Raw genomic sequence first — 23,379 nt, 5'->3', positions numbered from 1 at the left:
GCATCCCTAGGGCCTGGCACTGGTCTTCACTTGATGTTCAGCAAGTGGGTGGATGCTACATGTCCACGTGGAAGATACTGGTGTTCAGAGGGTGCTTGGTGCAGTGAGAGGCACAGAGCGGGCATCCAAAAATATAAGGAAATAGGAATGAAAATATGGGCGTGACCTTCAGGAGGCCACAGGCCGGTGAGCGCAAGCACTTGGTCCTGCCTCCTTCCTGGGAGGCAACAGTGGGTTGAAGTTTCCGGGGGAGGCGGGCGCGTGTGTGTGTGTTTGTGTGTGTGTGTGGAGGGGTGTGTGTGTGTGGAGGGGTGTGTGTGTTCCACCTGGGGGACTTTGCCAAGGTTCCAATGTAATTTATTTTTTAAATAAGACTTTTGAATAAAATTACACCCTTCCTCTTCCATTATGGTGAACACTTAAACTTACATTTACACAAACTTCAATTAAAAGCCAAATTCCAGGCCTAAGCTATTGGCAACACTCCCTTTCAAAAGAGAATATGAAGTAAATTAGTTGAGCTGATTAAAAACACCTTCATCAAAGTAGAACTGCTGGTGCCAACAATATTAAGAGTTGAATTATTGATTTTTTTTTAATAACAGATGGTACATTAGCAGGGAAGAAAAACGATTCTCCTTCCTCTCCTTCCTTCCTCTGCTGCCCATCCCCCTTTTAGCTTCACTTTGGCGATAAGAAGGGACACTGACCTATTGCTGGCAATCGAGGAAAGGGAGGTGATGGAGCAAGGCAGGAGCGCACGAAGGCAGAGGATGGGGCCCAGGTTAAATGCGAGGAAGGAAAAGGAGAAATGGAGACCGCAGGAAACAGAGGTCGGACCCCTGAAGGAGGCCGCTGTCCCCGCAGAGGGGCGGACACCTCTATCGGCAGCCCGGCCCCGGGGGACCTCCAGGCCACAGCCACGAGCCGGGCGGGCGCTGGAAGCGCGCACAAGGGCGCTCCCGCTACCGGCCGCCAGAGGGCGCGTCCGGAGCCGGCGCGGGGCCGGGGAAGGGAGGAGGGGAGCCGCGGAGACGGGTCAGCCGCGGCGGCAGGGGCGGCGGCGGCGGCAGCGGTGCAGCTCCGCTCCCCGCGCGTCTCCGGTCCCCGCGCCCATATAGGGCGCGCAGCCCCGCCGCTGGGATGCTGCCGCCCGCCCGCCGCGGCCGCCGCCTGGCGCTGCCGGCACTGCTCTCGCTGCTCACCTGCTCCCTGGGTAAGTAGCGGGCGGCCCGGGCGCGCACTGGAGAGGCGTGGGCTCCTCGGCTGCAGCCGCCCGCGCCCCGCGTCCGCGCCAGGCGGTCCATCCCTGCCTTGCCCCGCAGGCGCCCGCGCCCCGCCGTCCCGTCCCCGCCGCGCCTGCGGCGGCAGCGCCCTCTCCCGGCGTCCCAGCCGGCCCCGGCTCTCCGGGATCCCGGGACCGCGGGGTGCCCCTGGCCGGCCTCTTTCGGCTCGCTGGGGTCCCGCCGCCGCTCCGGTTCGACTCGCGTCTCAGCAATTCCTTCCGCCGGGAGCGGGCGGCCGGCCGGGCCGCGAGGGCGCGGCGCCCACCCCCACAGGAAGCGCGGAGTGAATGTGCAACTGCGAGAAACTTTGGAGCGAGGGAAGCGGCGGCCGCGGGCCCGCCCCCTTGCCTTCCGCCCGCGTCCCGCCGGCCCTCCGCGCCCCGCGCTGGCGGCGGAGGCTGGAGGCGGGCGGGCCGGCTTTGCGGCCCGGGCTCCCGCGCGCTCTGGCCCGCGTCGCCCGCCCGGCCCGCGCGGTCGGCCAGCGGTGCACCCCCCCACCTCTCCCGGGGCTCCCTGTGGGGTTCTCGCGGAACTGCCCGGGCCCCCTAGGCTGGGGTGTCCACCGGGTCCCAGTCCCTTCTACCGGATCCTTGACCAGGAAGGGAGGACCGGGTGCCCGGCTGGGCCTCTGGGTGTCGGTCGGGGGGCGGGGGAGGCTGTAGGGAGTCTTCCGAACCCTGCATCTTCCTGGGGAAGAATTAGAGAACTCTGCAAACAGTGCTTGTCTGCTGCTGCTGTAATGCCCCTTCCCATTTTTTCTTCCGTGCTCCTCGCAAGAGCATGCCCCCCCTTCCCCCAATAAAATAATGTGATAAAAGTTAAAAAAAAAATTATTGCAATTGACTTTCATGGTTGAGGTGTGTTCAAGTTTGAAACCTTGGAGGAAAAATATTCCTATTAGCGTGCTTGGGGTTGTTGTCATCTCAGACTTTTTGTTTCCAGCCTGTTAAGAGGCAGTGATTTCAGATTTTTAGAAATGGCAGAATGGTGCGATTTCGGAAAAGACGTAGCGTCATCGTGCACTGCTGTTTAGGTAGCCCACCGGAACCTTGGCAGCCGTTTCTACTTGGACTTAAGACTCTCGGAATGAGGACCTTGACTGTGTGCCCCTGGCCTGTCTGTAGCAGTTCAGTAAGTGTGGGAAAAGCCAGTGAAATTAATTGGTAATTGTTCACACGCGTGATTAAGTAACAATGTAATTAAAAATGTTTGGGCACCTTGGGCTGCGAAGGCTGTAATTGGCGGTGGGGACGCTACTGAACTTGGCGGGGATCTGCTTTAGCAGAAGAGTGCATCGCTGGGGTGGGGGCGCCCGGAGAGGAGGGGAGGTTGGAGGGACGATGAGACTCCCGGCTGCATCAGTTGGCCTGCTGCCTGGACGTTTTGCACCTCACCAAATGGGGTGGGTGGGAGCTGAAATTGGCGTTCTATTTATAGCTCTGCACTTTGTAACTGCTGTACTGGGAATGTAATATTTGTGTGTAATATATTCACTATAGGGGCTGAAGTGCACACTTGTGTTGCTCTGTGGATTTGTTTTTCACTGCAGGAAAGGGAATGTCTGCACTGGATAATATATTACCCGACATTCAGAATGAACTAAAATGTCCACACGTTCTTAAAAGATGTGTTTTAGCCTTGTGAAATTGTCAGATAAGCACAATAAATAAGATATAAGACCTATTAAAAGGTCCCTGTGAAACATTTGGTTTTGTGAAGGGGATTTCATGGTCGGTATAGACAGGAAGCTGTGTTCTTCCAAATCTGAAGTAAATCACGAGTTCCTTTTACTGCGTTCTGCTTTGATGTTGTGGAAGGACAGGGAGAAATAGAAAGGTGTGGTACCCAGCCTTCATATGTCTTGAAATCAGGGTTCTTGGACTCTTGTTGAAATAGAGAACATGATAGGCTTCCAAGGCATGAGAACAATTCAGACAGTATAAAAATACCTGAAATATTCCCTGGTTAGTGGACTTGACTGTGTATACTTTAGTTCTCACACAAGCGTAGTGTATTCATTTAAGCTTTCAGAGAAGTCAACAAGAACATTTATTTTAAACCCAGATGGTTATACAGACAAAAGTCACTGCAACTTCAGTTCTAAAGTCCAGAGCCAAGACCAGACTCAGAAGATTTATTCATGCCTCTGGGTCAGCCACTATGTGGCTTCTCCTTGCTTTGAGTCTCGGTTTTTTTCCTATAAAACGGGAGGCATAGACTTGATAAAATACTAGAACTTTGTCATCTCTTACAGTGTCAACTGGTTTTCTTGTGGCAGAGTCTATCCACTATCCCCCAAACCCTTAGTTTTTTCCTGATTCGAAAAACCTCTTAGGGGTCCCCAGGCCCCAGGCCAGGGGCTGGTACTAGGCTGCACAGCAGGAGATAAATACCTGGTGAAGCTAAAATCATCCCCCCCCCGACCCCCCGCCAGGGAAAAATTGTCTTCTACAAAACTGGTCCCTGGTACCAAACAGTTGGTGACCACTGTCTTAGATAATCAGCAGTGTTACAGACTGAGTTTTGTCCTTCAAATACATATATTGAAGCATTGATCCTCAATATGACTGTATTTGGAGATGTGCCTTTAAGGGGGTAATTAAAGTGGCTCTGTTGTAAAGAATCCGCCTTCCTAGGCAGGAGATCAGGGTTTCTTCCTGGGTCGGGCAGATTCCCATGGAGAAGGGAATGGCAGCCCACTCCAGTATTTTTCCCTGGAGAATCCCATGGACAGAGGAGCCTGGTGTGCTACAGTCTATGCATTAACAAAACAGTGGGACAGGACTTAGTGACTAAACAACAGCACAACAAGGTTAAAGGAGGTCATAAGGGTGGGGCTAATCTAGTAGGACTCTAAGAGGTAGAGACTCCAGAAATGCCCACAGAGAAAAGGCTGTATGTGGACATGGGGAGAGCTCATCCAGCTTCAAGCCAAGGACAGAGGTCTCAGCAGAAACCAACACTGCTGTCTCCATGGTCTTGGACTTCTGGCCGCCAGAAGTGTGAGAAATAAGTTTCTGTTGTTTAAGCCCTTGCCCACCCCACGCCCCCATAGTTTCTATTATGGCAGCCCTAGCAGCCCTTGCCGACAAAGGTCTGTCTAGTCAAAGCTATGGTTTTTCCGGTAGTCATGTATGGATGTGAGAGTTGAACCATAAAGAAAGCTGAGCGCTGAAGATTTGATGCCTTTGAACTGTGATGTTGGAGAAGACTCTTGAGAGTCCCTTGGACTCCAAGGAGGTCAAACCAGTCAATTCTAAAGGAAATCAGTCCTGAATATTCATTGGAAGGACTGATGCTGAAGCTGAAACTCCAGTACTTTGGCCACTTGATGAGAAGAACTGACTCATTGGAAAAGACCCTGATGCTGGCAAAGATTGAAGGCGGGAGGAGAAAGGGACGACAGGGGATGAGCTGGTTGGATGGCATCACTGACTCGATGGACACGAGTTTGAGCAAGCTGCAGGAGTTGGTGATGGACAGGAAGCCTGCCGTGCTGCGATTCATGGGGTTGCAAAGAGTCAGGCACGACTGAGCCACTGAACTGAGCACACTAATAATACAGGGGATAAGGGGAAGGGTGGAGGAGCGGTGGCGGCAGCAGTGTGTCTGGTGGAAAGACATCTTCAGCGGCCCTTGCAGACAGGGGTCGCCAGTGAGCTGTCTGCAGGGAGTTCTGAGTGCGTCTCTTGGTAAAGTTTATTAAAAATGACTGACCCGGCAGTGGTGCAGGCCTTCTGCCGTTTCCTCCTCCTTGTTGCCTGTTATGTGAATCTGATGGCTGGAGCTGCGGTGGCCATCTAGTGACCATGAGGTGACCTTGAAGACAGAACTGGTAGTTACAATGATGGAGCAGAAACGATGGTACCACCTGGGTGCCAGGTAGATGTGGAGCACTGTGCCAGCCCACCGTTGCCTATTTCCACACATGTATTGCATGAGATAACAATCTGTCTTGTTTAAGCCTCAGTTGTTGGGTTTTTTTTTTACCTACATGCAGCCAAACCTAATTGTAATTGATACATCTGTGAAGAAGCTTATTTGAACCAATGATAATAGATAGTAGCATTTGTCTTTCTTATCCCTGTTTCTACTGAGTCACGATTATATTTCTTAGCACCTGCCAAAATCAGGGATGATTTTCCACTCTGAGCCAGGTCTTGCTTGGATTCTTTTCATGGCAGCGAATCAGACACGTTAGGACCCCAAGAGTCACACCTGGCTCCAGGTTGCTTTGTGCTCTTCTGTTTTGGATTTTTAAGCCCTTCTCTTATTTCTTCAGCATTACTCAGATATTACCGGCACAGATTTTAACTGTCTGGGTGGATTCTTTGTTGTTGGACACCAAGCTGGTGTGGCCCCCTTGGTCACCAGCTTGATCCAGGAGTTTGCCTGTAGCCAGTATTCAGGCTCTTGGGATGAGGGTGTGGAAGCAGAGGGAGGAAGAGCAGCTGTGTCAAATGTGGGTAGAGGAGGGGAGGAGATGTCCTGACCCTTGTGTTCAGTGTTTCTGAGGGAAACACTGTGGGCCTGGTACTTAAGTCATAATTATTGACCTCATTTGGACCATTAGGGGCCAGCTTTTTTTGCTTTTCATTAGAAACATTATTTATAATAGTTTACAGATGTTACTTGAGAAACCTACATGCAGGTCAGGAAGCAACAGTTAGAACTGGACATGGAACAACAGACTGGTTCCAAATAGGAAAAGGAGTATGTCAAAGCTATATTTTGTCACCCGGCTTATTTAACTTATATGCAGAGTACATCATGAGAAACGCTGGGCTGGAAGAAGCACAAGCTGGAATCAAGATGGCTGGGAGAAATAACCTCAGATATGCAGATGACACCATCCTTATGGCAGAAAGTGAAGAGGAACTCAAAAGCCTCTTGATGAAAGTGAAAGAGGAGAGTGAAAAAGTTGGCTTAAAGCTCAACATTCAGAAAACGAAGATCATGGCATCTGGTCCCATCACTTCATGGGAAATAGATGGGGAAACAGTGGAAACAGTGTCAGACTTTATTTTGGGGGGCTCCAAAATCACTGCCGATGGTGATTGCAGCCGTGAAATTAAAAGATGCTTACTGCTTGGAAGGAAAGTTATGACCAACCTAGACAGCCTATTAAAAAGCAGAGACATTACTTTGCCAACAAAGGTCCGTCTAGTCTAGTCAATGGTTTTTCCTGTGGTCATGTATGGATGTGAGAGTTGGACTGTGAAGAAAGCTGAGTGCTGAAGAATTGATGCTTTTGAACTGTGGTGTTGGAGGAGACTCTTGAGAGTCCCTTGGACTGCAAGGAGATCCATCTGGTCCTGGGATTTCTTTGGAAGGAATGATGCTAAAGCTGAAACTCCAGTACTTTGGCCACCTCATGCGAAGAGTTGACTCATTGGAAAAGACCCTGATGCTGGGAGAGATTGGGGGCAGGAGGAGAAGGGGACGACAGGATGAGATGGCTGGATGGCATCACTGACTCGATGGACGTGAGTTTGAGTGAACTCTGGGAGTTAGTGATGGACAGGGAGGCCTGGTGTGCTGCAATTCATGGGGTTGCAAAGAGTCAGACACGACTGAGCGACTAAACTGAACTGAACAGACGTTACAGATTTTTAGTTCCTTGAGGCAGTACCAAGGGCTTCCCTGGTGGCCCAGATGGTAAGGAACCTGCCTGCCAATACAGAAGACCTGGGTTTGATCCCTGGGTCGGGAAGATCCCCTGGAGAGGGACATGTCAACCCACTCCAGTATTCTTGCCTGGGAAATCCCATGGACAGAGGAGCCTGGAGGGGGACTACAGTCCATAGGGTCGCACAGAGTTGGACACAACTGAGGGGCTGAGCGCGCACACACACACCTTTCCCAGTATAAAGGAGAAGTCACAGTAGGTGTCAGGGATTCATTAGACCTCTTGACTGAGTCTCCCTTAAGGCCACGTCTCAGAGGTCTGATCACTAAGCTGCTTCCAGAGAAACCAGGTAAGGGCTGATTTGAACTACCAGAACATGTTAGTAAGTTTTACATAGTATTAAAGGGAAAAACCAAACTCAGTTTCTTCATCTGTTCAGAAGGTGTTGAGCATGTAGTATGCGCCAGACACTGGGGTTGTTGCAGGAAGAACCCGATATAGCCTGTCTCTACCCTCATGGGGCTTGCAGTCTCGAAAGGGAAGGTGACACTGAACAGGAGCACCAGGGGCAGGACCGTGGTCTGTGCTGTGGTGGCGTCCAGGGCGCTGTGACAGGTGTTTCAGGGACATTGTTCCGTCGCTCAGTCGTGTCCGACTCTTTGTGACCCCATGGAGTGTAGCCCTCCAGACTCCTCTGTCCGTGGGATTCTCCAGGCAAGAATATTGGAGTGGGTTGCCATGCCCTCCTCCAGGGGATCTTCCCCACCCAGGGATCAAACCCACATCTCTTGTGTCGCCTGCATTGCAGGCGGATTCTTTACTGCTGGGCCACCAGGAACTGATGAGGCTTTACTGGAAATCTGGAGCTGAGGTTCTCGATGGGGAGTGGGGGTGGGGGCGGTCATCTTGCCCCCTCAGGGAATCCTTGTCCATACGGAGAGATTTCAGGACTGTCACAGGGGGTGGTTTGGCAGGGGCACTGCTGAGCAACCCATAGTGCCATGGGACATCCCCTTCCCCCCTCAAAGAATCAGCTTTCCAGTCCAAACGGGCAATAACGCCAGGCTGAGAAGCCCTGACGTTTCTCAAGGCAGGGCCTTGGATCTCAGACCTGAAGGGGAAGCAGAGCTCAGCTACCATGGGGAGGATGGAGGGGGCCAGGACAAGGCTCTGGCTGGAGGAAGCTGGTGGAGAAAGGGCGGGACTGGACAGGGGAGCGGGCTGGAAGGTCCATGGGGGCCTTGCAGACCAGCGTGGAGATTTTGGACTCGGTCCTTAGAGTGGTGGGGAGCTGTTGCAGGGCTGTCATAGGGAGTGATGTGATTTGACTTAACGTGTTAAGAAACTCAAGCTGGTGGTTCTGTAGAGCAGGGATGGGCGGGGGCTGGTGTGGACGTGGGGGACGAGTGAGGAGGCTACCAGAGTCAACCTGGCGAGAGCTGATTAAGAGTCAGAGGTGCGGTGGTTGACTGGTCAAGTGGGCCGAGAGGAGGGCCAAGGATGAGTCACAGGCTCCCGCTCTGAGTGTAGGTGGAGAGCAGAGCTGTTTACTGATACAGGATCTGATGGAGAAGGACCAGATGTGGTCAAAGGGAAAAATTGTTTTATTGTAGTTAAATATATATATAGCATAAAATGAATCATTTGAACCATTTTTAAATGTACAGTTCGGTGGCATGAAGTATCCAGACGGTTTTCTAAAGTTTGCTTTTAATTTTAGGGGGAGGCAAAGATGAGTTCTGTTTGGACAGGTTGAGTTTGGGATGCCTGTGAGATGCTCAGGTACCATGTCCAGTAGCAGTGAGATCCACTGAGGGTCTGGACCTCAGAGGAGAGGTCTGCACCAGAGAGATTTAAGGGGAAATTTGAATTCATTTCTTTCTTTTTTTTTTTAAAAGAAGAGAGCCTTGATTGACAACATAAACTTATTTAAACATTTATTAATACTAATAATGTCTGTGTAATAAAATTGGAGAAGCCAACAGGCTTTATCTGTAAAGCTGACCTGATGTAGAGCAGCAGGTTTAACCAAAACAAATGAGTTAAAGTATCATCAAATACGATTTGAATGCATCTCAACTAGAGCAGTGCCAGTCTCTCCTAGGGATACAACTTACTTTCACTCCTAAAGGAATATTTTATGATCTTACAAGGTGATATGTTTTGGTTTACATCATTGCTTCCCATAAGAAGCTCAAGGCTCTTTACACATCACACTGAATTTATCTTCTCCAGATCCTCGAGGGTGGATAGGCAGGAGCTTGTTTGTCATTTATGAAATGAAGGAAGCAAAGGAAGATAAATGGCCAAACCCAGTTGGGGGAAGGGAAAAATAAAAAAAGACAGGCGTTCTGTTGCTTTGAGTGGGTGTCAGACTTCAGCACACGTGGGAACACTTCAGGGTTTTAAAGAGTCTCCTTTGTTAAAATGCAGATTTCTGGGTTCCAGCTCCAGCTTTTGCTGGTTCAGGAGAGCTAAGACAGGGCCCCGGGGATCTGTGTCTTTAACAGGGCGCCAGGTGAGTTGTGTCTGCTGGCACGTTGCAGAGCCCTGTTGGGACCACCCTGGCCCCCAGGTCTGAACTGGGACTGTCACTGGTGGTTCCCGTGCACATCTGTAGAATGTAAAGGTGATTGCTGGTTGCTTTGTCTTTTAAGGTGCAGTAAGGAGCTGTTACGGGGAAAGCAGAGTGTGGAGTTGAGGCCTGATACTTGGCATTCAGGGGCTCTGCCTTCTTGGGAAGGGAATGAGAAACCCCAGAATTGGAACTCAGAAGTCTTCCTCTGGTTCCAGTATTGTTTGGCAGATTTATAGATGCTACTGAAGGGACTCTAGTACCTGGAGCGTGAGTCTCAAAACCTGAAGTAGTGGGCTGTTGGATCAAAGGTTTTTGGACTATAGATGAGTTCCTGGAATGTCTCAGACTGTGGGTACCATGGATTCAGCGACACTGACCGGTGTGCTTTTGGGGACCCACTTGTTTTGTGCTGGGTCTTCGTTGCCACACAGGCTTTTCTCTGGTTGGGGGCTCCTCGTTGTTGCAGTGCACGGGCTTCTCATTGCGGTGGCTTCTCTTGTGACCGCTCCCCGGCTTCAGAGCACAGGCTCGGTAGTTGTGGCCCTTGGGCTTAGCTGCTCTGTATGTGGGATCTTCCCGGATCAGGGATTGAACCTGTGTCTCCTGCATTGGCCGGCGGATTCTTTACCACTGAGCCACCAGGAAGCCCTGGGACCCACATTTTATATTTCAAAACTAAGATAGTAGAAGTCAGGCATTAAACGAGCCTGGCAGTTGACTGCTGAATGTTCTCCAGCAGTGTAAAGGGAGTTAGACGGAGCTCTGACTTCCTGTGTTTGCATGTTAGCTCTCCCGGACCCCTTCCGGGTGTTCTGGGGAGTGGGGTGTGTGCACAGGGTTCTTCTGCCCTCACCCACGACTCCGCCTGTGGAGCCTGCTTATGACTTCGTCGCCAAACTCTGTTTGAGTTGGAGTTTGCTTCTTTTCAGATCCTGAGTGGCATATGGGTTTTCATATCATCTGTTTAAATGAGATATGAATCAAAGAAGCAAGAGATCTTTTCCTTCCTAAAATATATAATTCTTTCCTTTTTCTCTTTTCCCCCCTCTGTTTATTGTCCTTCCTGTACATATGCTAACCCTCTGGCATGCGGAGTATATTGGTCCTGGCAAATGTCGCTGCCGAGTGAGGGAAAGTCTGTGTTCCAGACTCCATTTCCCGCTGATTTCTGTGAGGAAACAAGGGAACGTGTTTCAGATGGAGTGAGATCCAGTGTGGGCAGCGGGGGGCTCAGGCAGGAGGAAAGTGGGGTCTTTGTGCTCCCTGCCATGGGGGAGCCTTGCCTCTCCTGACTTCTCCCAACTGGCTGCATCCTTTGAAAAGATTGGGAATCCCATGGAACACAGCGAAGAGGTTCCTGACCCTGAATGTTCTCTACCCGCCGTGGTGTTGGAATGGCGCTGGTGTCGTCCCCAAAGCAGGGGATCTCTTTTCCCAAGAGTTTGCTGTTTATATTTGGTCCCTGAGCAAAAGTCTCTAGCTCTTCTGTCCGTCCTTCTCAGGTGCCCTTAAGGAGAGGGCTCAGAAAACACCTCACACGCCTGCCTTCTCTCTGCCTGGCCACGCCTTTCTGTCTCCTTGGCAGTTAGTCCCTGAGATGTTGGGGTTCCCCTGCTCCCATCTTGAGCACCCAGCTTTGTGGCTCTGGTTCCACCACGCCGCGGAGACACTGAATATGCCTCTGCACACTGGGGACCAGGCCACGATGGGGGTGTTGCCACTTGAATCCCCTGTAGCAGCTCGGGAAACGGGGAACCACGTTGAGTTTTCCCACAGTCTGCTCGCTGTCCTTTATCCCGTAGCATCTGAATGGCACCCCAGGCTTACCCTGTCGCTTGGATCCGAATCCTGGAGTCATCTGTGCTCGTCTCCCCGTCGGCCCTTCCCTGCCCTCATCCACTCGTGGGGTCCGTCTCCAGACCTGGAGATGCTGCTGCTTCAACACCTCAGCACGACTCTGGCTCCCCACCTGCTGTGCCCAGGAGTCGCCTCACCTTCATTAGGTCCCTTAGCTCTCAAAGTCTGGCTCCAGCTCCCTTCTGGCTGGTGTGTGTGTGTTTGTCTCTCCACAGCCCAACCCACACGCTGTCTCTGGAAACTGGTCTCAGGCACAGCTTTCAGCATGGCATCCCCCTTCTCAAAAGCCTCAGAAAGCTTTCGGTGGCACTCAGAGTAAGACCGGACTGACCCCTTTCAGGATATGGCCCTGCCATTCCAGCCTCACCCCTGGCCCCAGTCACACAACACCCCCACCCTGGCCCCCGCCAAGGTGTCCATGCCCAGGTCACTCCTCCCCGCCCCCCAGGTGCCCATGCTCTGGGCGCGCTGGACGGTTGGATGTGCTTTGTGTGCAGAAGCCTGTTTCCAGGCCTCCTCCTCTTGTGCTTGGAGCCTCTGCTGCCCTGCTTGGTGCTTTGCCCTCCCTCCTTCTCAGGGGCTCCCTGGGCGGCGGTGCCGTCAGAGCGCGCCCATCTGCCCTTGGCAGTTGACACAGGACTTGTCTGTGGGGTTAGACCTCCTTGGGGAGCCGCTGCTTTGTCATCGTCACCCAGCTCCTAGCATAAAGCCTGGTGCTTAACTCAGGCAGCCCCTCTTTGATTTTCTGTTGAACACGCGAAAGCATACATTAATAAAGATACTGACAGTGGCTGCTCACACCCAGAGCCCCCAGCACGTGCCAGGCAGGCCCCATTCTGAGCCCGTGTGGTGTGTTGCGTGGCCTCACCCATGGGCTCTTCAGCTGCCTTGATTCTGCCCTTCTGTCCTCAGCCCCGCACAGTCACCGGCGCTCCATGTGGGGTGTCCCCCGCCCCCACGTCCGCAACCCTGGAGACAGTGGCTTTGTGAGAGGAGCGTGAGGAATGCAGGTGCTTGGGCAGACGCCTTTGTTTCTCTTCCGTCTGCTGCCAGGGATTATCTTCAAAGCAGGTCGGGGAACCAGTTAAATTGGCTGCAGGCCTTGCATCCCGGAGTCCAGGCCCCTTCGGAGGAGCTGGAATTAAACCTGGAAGCCCTAGGGAGCCGGGGCTGCCTGGGGCGGGGTTTGCCACTGAATCCTGTTATGTGAAGTAGGTCACAGCAGAGAACGGACCAGGGGAAGCCCTGAGCCTGGGGGCGCCAGGGGTGGGCTCTGTCCCAGACAGCTGGGGTGGGGGCCCAGGACCGCCTGGTCCCATGGTGCTCGTTTATTTCCTCCACGGACACCTCCTGAGCCTTCAGTCCTGCTGAACCTTCGCTAAACCCTTTCTGCCCATCCCACAGGTCTCCCATCCTGGCAGCTCACCTCTGAGGGGGCCACTTAGCCTCTTGGTGCTTTCCATGTTTGGTATTTAATTTGGTTTCTGTGATAAAGGTTACAGGGAGAGTTTGGGAGGGTGAGTTGGGTACGGGAACAAAGCAGAGACGGGAGGCTCAGGGGTCTTCTCTTGCCTGGGCTGATCCTGCTTCCTCCCTCCCCTGGGGGGATGGACGGAAGACAGTTGATTAGTGTTGCTTAAATTCATCGAAATTAATTCCTCTCCTGTTTCTTACACTGTAGGGCCGAGGCTAGCCTATAAATCTCAGGCCCGGGATCGCTGTAAAATTTGATGTATCTCTCGGGGTAGATGTGCTCACACACATTCGTTGGCTTGAATTATCTAAAGTTATCATGAGAAAGGTCTTATTTCTATTGCCTGCCCTGATTTGCACTTTAAATATAGTTCCCTGTAGCAGTTACAGGAATGCATGTTGAAGATAGAAAAGGGAAAATTACTTTTTAAACAGCCGCTTGGCATAGAAGAGCATGATTTACCTTTTAGAATATTTCTCCAAGTGTGCATTAAGACCAAGCTTTCAAGAATATTTTTTCCCCCCACTGAATCTGGAAATTAGTATGAAGCCAAACAGCAAACACTGAGCCCCTGGCAGCCACCCCTCCTTGCTGGGGTCTCTGCCTCCCTCCTGCTGTGGGAGAGTCCCACTCTGTATTCTTGTTACGGTTGTCGAAGGTGACAGATAATTTCTTACCTCACTCGCTAATTTTTCTCACTTTCTCCTCTGTCAGCACCGTTTTTTTCCTGCATTTCCACAAAGTGCAAAAGCTGGGATTTTGTTGGTAAGGTGTTAGTCGCTGAGTTGTGTCCTACTCTTTGTGACCCATGGATTCCTGTGTCCATGGGATTTCCCAGGTAAGAATACTGGAGTGGGTTGCCATTCCCTTCTCAGGGGATCTTTCTGGACTAGGGATTGAACCCAGGTCTCCTGCGTTGCAGGCAGATTCTTTACCATCTGAGCCAACAGGGAAGTTGGTAGGAATTCTGTCAGTGATTCATTATTTTATATTTGGATTTGTTAATGAGATAGCGTATCCTGTGCCTTCAAAATGCATTTGGTTCCTTGATGATTTGCTTTATTTAGATTATGGAAATGCAAAGATAAAACCAACTAGTGTTTTTCTTAATATTCATCTAACGGGGATTATCTTGCCATGTTCTGATTTGCTGTTATGCGTGCAAGTAACTGCATTTCTTATGTTATTGCTTTAAATATTATATAATTTATTTCTGTCATGGGAAAAAGGAGTTTTTAATTTCATAGAGTGATGGAGAGAAATAAGTTTTGTCACTTGTTTTTAAAGGGTATTTTAACTTTTTGTTGTCATTTAGTGGCCGAGTCATCTCCAGTTCTTTGGGACTCCATAGACTGTAGCCCACCAGGCTCCTCTGTCCATGAGATTCTCCAGGCAAGAATACTGGAGTGGGTTGCTATGCCCTCCTCCAGGGGATCTTCACGGCCCAGGGATTGAACCGCGTCTCCTGAATTAGCAGGTGGAGTCTTTACCACCTAAGCCACCTGGGAAGCCAGTATATTTTTTGCAGAGAATTAAAATCTAGTTTACCCTTCCCTCAGTTAAGCCTTGCTGAATAAAAGTATGGTGTTTTTATTCCATAAAGACAAGGAGGATTTGTGGAATTCACTTGATTTATGGGGAGCATCTTTCCTGAAGGTAATTCTTACTTTATACAGTAACACTGTCAGCTAACATTAGCTGCTTGTTGATGAAAGGTGATGTGTTAGTAGTATTTAGAACCAATGCATACTAAAGACACTTTTTCTTCAGTACAGAGTCTGTTCTGAAGGGCAAGGGCTTTTGTGTTGACACACTCTTCTTTTTCATAAGGCTACCTGGCCTTGGCAGAAAAATGAGGTTAAGACTAACCCTGCTTATTAGCTGAGGAGTCACTGAATTTGTTACATTGGGAAGGTTATTTTTTCTTGATAAAAGGAAATTCTAATCCAGAGAGCTTTGACTGTCTGTGCTCGGAATTAGGCATCCATGAGGTTGGGGGAGGGCTTCCCCTGGTGGCTGCATGGTAAGGAATCCCTCTGCAAAGCAGGAGCCACAGGAGAGTCCGGAAGATTCCTTGGAGGAGGGCATGTCAACCCACTCCAGTATTCTTGCCTGGGAAATCCCATGGACAGACAAGCCTGATGGGCTACAGTTGGACATGACTGAAGCAACTTAGCATGCCATGCACAGGGTTGGGGGAGATGGATTTTTGAGGCTCAAGAGTCCTGTATTAGATCGACCACAGTTTTTACATCCCATAGGTTGACACACTGTTTCATTTTCTAGAATTCTGTGATGCTGAGGGGTGTTGATGTGTTGCAACCTCCCTGTAAGATGTTTATTAATCCATTTTTGGGATCTTCTTGAGGGTTTTAAATGTGTTTGCTAGTTTAGAGATAAGTAAAACAAAACCGAAATATTAAATACCCAGAAGCAGAATGTAAATGGTGTTTGATGTTAAATCTCTCCTCCCTTCTTAGAACTTTGTGAATGATTTGGGCTTTGCATTTGTCTTGGGGGGTGTGTGTGTGTAAAAAGTGAATTAGGCATCGATCTTAGTGACCATGAATTCAGTGGGGGCACTAAAGTCCTTTGTTCTCCGGGGTTGGCAATGTCAGTGTAAGGAGACAGCCCTTGAATGATGGTTCGGGAAGACTTTCATTCGATAAATATTTATTGACTTTCTTCCGTGTGCTGCCCCTGTCGTAGGGGGCAAATAGTGCATAAAACCACATTCTTGCCTTCATGAAGCTTACATTAAACTAACATAGAAGACAAGCAATAAACAAATAGCTATAGACGGTGTCAGTGGTGGTAAGCGCTCTGGAGAAGAATAAAGCAGAGTGAAGGGTGGGGAAGGGGTGTCGGGGTCGGGGGACACTGCACTCTCCAGAGCCTCGTACAGTGCTACCTGGGATCTCAGTGCCCACAAAGAGGTTCATCTGGATTTTACCTGCCTTCTGAAATGTCATCCTGGAAGTGGAAGTGATTAAACCACGTTAGTCATTTGCTTCCGAGTGTGAATATGTTTTAGATTTGAGGCAGTGGGTGTCTGGGACTGGGGTGGGAGGATTCCAAGCATCAGGATGGGTGGTCCTGTCTCCTGCTTCTGAGCAGGGTCTTCTCCGTTACCTAGAATCCTGTCCTGCCCACCCCCAAGCGCCTTGCACTGCTCTGTTGTTCCCTGGAATTGTCTGGCCATCCCTTCCTACCTTCCTGCGCCACAACATTGTTTTCTCTTGGGAACGCTAATTGGAGAAAGCAGACTCTGAAATGCTTCCTCTTAACTTTTCAGGAGAAACGCACTGTAAAGTTAAGGTATTATGGTTTTGTCTGGTTAACCTTCCTGACTGGTTTATTATTTTACTTCCTATTTCCCACGTGTTACTGTCAGATTATTATTATTATTTTAATGTAGAGCCTAGATATGTCTCTGGGGATATCTTTGTCTATATGGGCTCCGACTCAAGGTCATTCTAAATGGGGAATGATTCTACTTCCTCTCTCTCCCCTGGCGCCATGGCTTTAGCCGGGTTCTGGTAACTCTCCCCACGTGCCTGGAGGAGCCTGTGTACCACCGCACTGACCCGAATCCACGGAGGCGGACAGCTTGCCCCAGATTTCGCTCCGCTGCCCGCCGGGCTCTGACAGGGATGTGAGAGTGGGAATTTGCACTTCTTCCTGGTGGAATCTCAGCAATTCCCCTTTGCTTTGGAAGGCACCAGAATTCAGGTTTCTAGGAAGTTGTACTCTGTATGCCTCTGTCTTGTGGTTTATAGCTACAGATACAAATGGTATCCTCTTTAGATGTAGTGTTTCCTTCGCTGGGAACCTGAGCCTGTTGACTTCACACCAGTGGATGCTCTTAGGTCTGGAGAAAGGCGGCCTTCGGTACTAGTTTGCAGCAATGCAGCTGCTTTTAAAACGAGCAAAATTTATTCTGTTAAAGTATAATTTTTTTTTCCATTTTAAGCAAAACTGTTGAATATGAGAATGAATCTTAATTGCTGATTTTAATGTACAAATGTTTCTTATTTCTCCCTTCCCCCCTAGCTTTTGCTTTGGTTTCTGAAGATGTGAAGAAAGAGGCCAGACAGTCTAAGGTACTAATTCTAAAACCAAATCTATTCTTGCTGTCTGAGATTTGTCTGTCTTTTCTTTAATGGGAGCTATAATGATTTCATCTTTCAATGAATTAATGAAATGTTGGTCAACATTGGTTTTTGAATCCACAGCAGCAACTCACAGATAGTCTTGCTTAAAAAAAAAAACCTTTATTAAGGCAGATCCACTTGGTTTTAAATTTTATCTTAAGAAAAAAGGTGTTCGGATATGGAGCTAGACATTTTAGAAGTCTTAACTTGGATACTGTAGATTTTTTCTGGTCTTTCCACGTCTTAGGTTGTTGTTCAGTGGCCCAGTCGTGTCTGACTCTTTGAGACCCCATGGACTTAATCTTGGACCTAGTTTTCCCAGCCTATGAAACGTGTGCTGTGTCGGGGTCACAAGTCCCTGAGTGCTCCTCACCTTGAGGTGACATTATGTGAAAGGGCATCTTGGGGACTGGCTGAGACCCCAAAGGTGACCACCAGGCTCCTTGTAGAGTCAGAACCTGAAATGAAGACGTGGGGGACCCATGGCGGGGGAACAGCATTTTTCCAAATCTCAGAGCTGCTCCTCTCCCATCACTGGTTGCATTCAAGAACTGCATCTAACTTTTGCCATTTGGGGTTGCATTAGATCAGTTTAGCATTTGAGAAAGAGAATATTTTTTAAAATATGAGTTGTTTTTGTTGCATTAATTAAGGCTCAGTTGACTCTCTTTTTTGCCCCACAATTAGTATAAAAGTGTTTTTAAATAGAATGTTTCTTTTACCAACAGAGTGTGATCTGTTCTAACTATACCATGGGGTTCCCACACAAGGGAAATGAGGATAATAATTCCTTATGGTTTTATGATTCTTTATGGTTAATAAAGCATTTCAGACGTTTAATTTGGTTTGCTTTTCTCAGTGGTCGTGTTATTGCTAAGCAAAGCAGATACTCGCATACAGAGCAGAGAAAATACTTGCTTAGAGAAGTGAGTTGATCGAGGTCACTTAAGTATTAAAAGGTGAGGTCAGAATCCACTTGCAGACTCCGTGAATTTTTCATGCTGTATTTTTGTATTACGTTGTCCTGTGCATTGTCACGTGTTTGTTTGGCTATAATGAAGCTCATTATGAATTTAAGGGTTATTAATAGGGAATTAAAATTTTGTATAATAGATTTAGGAATTATAGCACATACTTTCAAATATAGGTTTTTACTCATCTTTCCAAAAGAAGAAATACGTATATTTTTGGCCTTAAATACATATATGAATATAAGTAGAGATAAGGTAAGTCCTATATCTTAGTGTCATTTTTTTCATGCAAAGGTATTAAAGTCCTTGAAAAGTGTCATTAACCCCATCTGTGCTTGGCTACAGAGCCAAAAAGCCATTAATCCCCTGAGGAGAGGCAGTGATGAAATGTCTACTGTAGCCCATGCCAAGGCTGGGAGACGGAGGAGAATCGATTTGTCCAAGGTTGTCTGAAGTCTGTCTGTAGATGAACCTGAGACAGGACTTAAGGCCCTTGACAGTAATCATGCTCACTGGGGTGTCCTTGGCGTATCACCCTCAGCACACCTGGGAGCCGTCATTGTGGCCCAGAAGGCCGCCCTCCTTCCTGCTCACCCCACTGCTCATTGTAGTCAAGGGCCCTGGTTCCCTAGAACCAGGCCAGTCCTGCTCAGAGCTGGGGGCCTTCCCCAAGTCACTCAGCTTCCCTGGTTGGTGTCAGGAGGCTCCTCACGGGAATCCTGAGGCAGCCGTCACCCTGCTGTCCCGGCCGGGGCCTGCCCTCTGGCCCAGGTGCATCTCCTGGCTCCCCGGGCCCTGGCTCTGCTGAATTCTGGCCCACCTCGGCTTTCCGTGGAGCCTGCCCTTCCCAGCTCATGCTATGCATGGCCTCAGCCAAGCTCTGAGGGTGACTTCGACCTGCCTTCCATCCTGTGCTGGCCTGTGACACTGGGCCCTGTGGGACATAGGCGTGGAGCCAGGCTCTGGAGCCAGACTGCTGTGGTTCACGGTCCTTCTCCCACCCTGGCCCCCAGTGGACACACCCATGTCCAGTTCCCTCATCTGAAACAGGACTGCCCTCACAAAGGCAGATTGAAGATTACGTTGTGTGTCTGCCACTGAGAGCAGTGCCCGTCCCTATTTACACGTTTACCTGCTGTGACAGCAAGAAAGGCCCCATGCAACCTTTCAAGAAGTTTCCACACAGGGGTGGGTGGGCGGTTGTGATCAAGCTGAAGATGCCAGTTTAATTCTTTACTTAAAAGATTTCATAGCAAATTCTTGTGAGGCTTTTTTTTTTTTAATCTTCTTTTAATGAAGGATTTATAAACTAAGCATCACATATATGGATTGCAAGTGTTCAAATCTCTTGTGTTTTAAAGATAAAAGCTGCACTGAAGGTTGTCTTAGATCTGTGTTTTTCTGGCTAGGGTAGGAGCTGTCTGTGGGGTGCGTGTCCTGGTAGCAGATATCTTTCCTGTCTGAGTAGCAGTTCCGTTGACCTAGAGAACTTTTGATAGTGAGCACGTTTTGATGGATACTGATGGTGTTAGAAACACACAGCAGAAGAGATAATAAAATAAACCATGTGTTTCTTCTTAGGAAGAACTAAGCCTTTTCACAAGGAAAGCTGGAGACAGAATTTAAATGTTCTGTCAATTAGTTCATTTACTCCAATTTTCTTTCTCAAAGGGGAAATTAATGAAGACCATTTTGGTTCCATTTCAGTTCACCTAAATCAGGCGATTCTTGGATATTTTATTTTTACAGTTTACAAATTGAGCCGTTTGAAATGGTCAGTCATTTCCTACCTATTGTATCCAGCAGTCAGAGCTGCAGTGCTTAATAACAGGAAGCTGTGGCATTTCAGTTGATTTTCTTTGGTTTTGCCAAGGCATCTGGCAGAAAGTCTAGCTCCTGTTCCAGCTTGGCTGGAATCATTGAGTTCAGGATACTTTTTATGTTCAACTTCCGGTAAAGGTGGCTTTTGTTGTAGGTATTATGAATACTTTTGCTGTTGCTGTTCAGCCACTCAGTCATGTCTGACTCTTAGAGACCCCATGGACTGCAGCATGCCAGGTTTCCCTGTCCGTCACCAACTCCCGGAGCTTGCTCAAACTCATGTCCGTCGAGTCGGTGATGCCATCCAACCATCTCGTTCTCTGTCATCCCCTTCTCCTGTCTTCAATCTTTCCCAGCATCAGGGTCTTTTCTAATGAGTCAGCTCTATGCATCAGGTGGCCAAAATATTGGAGCTTTAGCATCAGTCCTTCCAATGAATATTCAGGACTGATTTCCTTTAGGATGGACTGACTGGATCTCCTTGCAGTCCAAGGGACTCTCAAGAGTCTTCTCCAACACCACAGTTCAAAAGCATCAAGTCTTCTGTGCTCAGCTGTCTTTATGGTCCAACTCTCACATCCATACATGACTACTGGAAAAACCATAGCTTTAATTATACGGTCCTTTGTCGGCAAAGTAGTGTCTCTGCTTTTTAATATGCTGTCTAGGTTGGTCATAACTTTTCTCCCAAGGAGCAGGCGTCTAATTTCGTGGCTGCAGTCACCATCTGCTGTGATTTTGAAGCCCAAGAAAATAAAGTCTGTCCCTATTTCCATTGTTTCCCCATCTATTTGACATGAAGTGATGGAACCAGATGCCATGATCTTCGTTTTCTGAATATTGAGTTTTAAGCCAACTTTTTCACTCTCCTCTTTCACCTTCATCGAGAGGTTCTTTAGTTCCTGTTCGCTTTCTGTCATTAGGGTGGCGTCATCTGCATATCTGAGGTTATTGATATGTCTTCCTGTGATCTCTATTCCCACTTGTGCTTCATTCAATGCAGCATTTCGCATGATGTACTCTGCATATCTTTTAGCTTACTCTCAAAGTATGTTTCCATCTCATGATGCATGTTTTCTGAACAGTGCCTCTGGGGGAGGATTGGGCATGTATTACTGGAAGGTGTAAGGAAGGAACGCTGGAAAGGGGCCAAAGACCTTCAGTCCTGGCCTGTGGCTAGAATGGCTGTTAGATGTTGTGCCAATCCTGTGCCTTTTCCGAGCCTCTTTTGTTTTATCTGCAGAAGGGGAATGTTGGATTGGATCATCTCCCATGCTATTTTTAGAAAATTGTAGTAGAAGACACATAAAATTTACCATTTTAGCCATTTTTAAGTGCACAGTTCAGTAGGGCTAAGTATGTTCCTACTGTTGTGCAAGCAGTCTCCAGAACTCTCTTCATCCTGCAGAACTGAAACTTTCCTCCCATGAAGCCACAGCTCTGCATCCCCTCCTGGCCCCTGCCCCTCCACCACCCCGTTTTCCATCTCTGAATTTAATAGCTCTAGGTACCTCACGTAGGTGGTGTCATACAGTCTCTATCTTTTTATGACTGGCTTATTTCACTTAGCATCATGTCCTTAGGTTCATCCATATTGTAGCATGTGTCAGAATTACCTTCCTTTTAAAAAGAATCTACTTATTTATTTGGCTGTTTCGGGTCTTAGTTGCGGCACTCGGGATCTGTGGGCTCTTTGTTGTGGTGCACAAGTTTAGTTGCCATGTGGCATGTGGGATGTTAGTTCTCCACCCAGGGATCGAACCTGTGTCCCCTGCAGTGGCAGGTGGATTCTTAACCACTGGACCACCAAGAAAGTCCTAGAATTCTCTCCTTTTTTAAGGCTGATTAATATTCCATTGTACCAAGAGGCCACAGTTTCTTTATCCATTCCAGTGCTACTTTTGGATCTGAAATTTCCAGTTTTCTATAATCCGTGTCTAGCAGCCAAAGGCGTGGCCTGGCAAGGAGGAGGCAGCCTGGCCAAGGGGAAGCCGAGGGCTCCGTCCCCGGGCTCAGGCCGCGCTCCTGGCCAGAGAGGTAGTGAGTCCACATGTGCCGGCCTAGGATGCTAGCCTGGCCCTGGTTGAGCACATTTAGGGAAGTGGTTGAGCCTTCCAGTCTTCTTAGCGGCTCTTCTGAAAAGTATGTGTTTTATCATCGTTAGGTCAAGTGTCACTTGACCCCGAGGTGGGGCAAGCAGATCAGTACATAACTCTGAGGTTCTTCTCCACTCACTGTTATTTCTACTCCTGAGACACAGAGAATTTCAGAAAACGCTGCCGAAGGTGGCTGCTCCCCCGTCTGCTGTTACAGTCCCTCCTGCATCCTGAGAGGACATGTCTCGGTGGCAGTATCTTGGCTTGTAAGCTGCTGATGTTTTGTTGGTAACAGCTCACGACTGCATTTCTTGTTGCAGTCGTGAGGGAAATGGAAGGATATTTGCCACCGTCCAATTGTCATAATTATAGCGTGTGGTGGTTGAAAATGGAAAGGGGCAATTAGAGGGAGAATTCCTTCTGCCAGAGGAGACAGTGAAGATGGCAGATTTAGCTGCTGACACTCTGCGCTTTGTGGAGGAGTCTTTGAGGAGCTGGTTTGATCAGGATCAGGTACATCTGTGCTCACGTGCCCACGTCCACGTTTCTGTGTTTGAAGCTCTGCAGCTCTGAGAGCCCCTTCCGTGCTCAGGAAATCTTGTGAGCCCCAGGTGGACCCCCTCCCCCCAGAGCTGCTTCTCAGGTAGGAGAGAATACAGTGGTGACATTGCTGATGGGCGCATGTCTGAGCCCCCCAGATGATAAATATGGTGTTTGGTAGAGCCCGTCTTCCCAAGGAACACACAGTCAGAATGGGTACAGTCCTGACGCGTATGTAATTCTTACCATGTTTCAGGGTTTAAAACGATATCTCCCAGGAACATTGTGAACCATTTTACACGAGAAGAAAGAGCCTCAGCTCAATTCGGTGACTTGCCCACCATCATGTAGGAGATGAACGGCCCCATAGGAGTCTTCTGTTCTGATGCAGAAATATATTATTGCTGCTTTTCCTGCCTTAATTTTTGTCTGTTTCTTTAAGGAGCACTTCCAAGCTCTCATTTTCCATGTCTTACCCCCAGATGTTAATATGTACCATACATGTTTATTTCATGTATTGCTGTTTTTGTTTTTTGTTAATGTGATGAGATTGATCTTTTTCTCTTTTATTTAAAATACAGAATTTGGAGAAAAGTGATATATCAAAGAAAAATGACATAGGTGAGTAACGATTTCTTTTTTTTTAACTTAAGAGTTGATATCCAGGGGCTATTTCTTGTAAATTACATTTCAGTGAAGTGAATTTTTCTTTCTGATTTTATTTATGTGATAAATATTGTTGGCCAAATACTTCATCTTTTGCTCAGCCCAGTGTTTACCGTCACGAAGACACGAGAACACATTTCAGATGAACATATTGGAAGTAATAATTCATGAGCTGGATTTATTTCCCTCAGCCTCAGTGTATTGAGCTGCTGGTAAAGAGAGACTTCCGTGCTGGGGGGCTGCTGTAAGGAGTACAGCGGTAATGGAGACAGAGTCTGTTCTCAGGGGCGCACGCACACTTAGTGGG

At 48.6% G+C, this 23,379-nt stretch overlaps 1 protein-coding gene across 2 annotated transcripts in view; it reads left to right on the top strand.

Moving 5' to 3' along the window:
* Positions 1-861: 861 nt before the first annotated feature.
* Positions 862-23,379, top strand: part of B3GLCT (beta 3-glucosyltransferase) — a 118,093-nt gene continuing 95,575 nt past the window's right edge. Inside the window, exons 1-3 of one of the 2 annotated variants that reach the window (XM_059892231.1) lie at positions 862-1,216; positions 16,878-16,927; positions 22,988-23,027. In XM_059892231.1, the coding sequence (XP_059748214.1) occupies positions 1,144-1,216; positions 16,878-16,927; positions 22,988-23,027 (163 nt within the window). In that variant the 5' untranslated portion in view covers positions 862-1,143. Of the gene's footprint in view, positions 1,217-1,702; positions 2,418-16,877; positions 16,928-22,987; positions 23,028-23,379 lie in introns of those variants that run through there. The other variant, XM_059892230.1, reaches the window with a different exon arrangement.

This window comes from Bos taurus, chromosome 12, assembly GCF_002263795.3.
Source record: "Bos taurus isolate L1 Dominette 01449 registration number 42190680 breed Hereford chromosome 12, ARS-UCD2.0, whole genome shotgun sequence".
Classification (NCBI taxonomy): Eukaryota; Metazoa; Chordata; class Mammalia; order Artiodactyla; family Bovidae; genus Bos; species Bos taurus.
The sequence above is the reverse complement of the archived record's forward strand: the minus strand, read 5'-3'. Positions and strand labels throughout refer to the sequence as shown.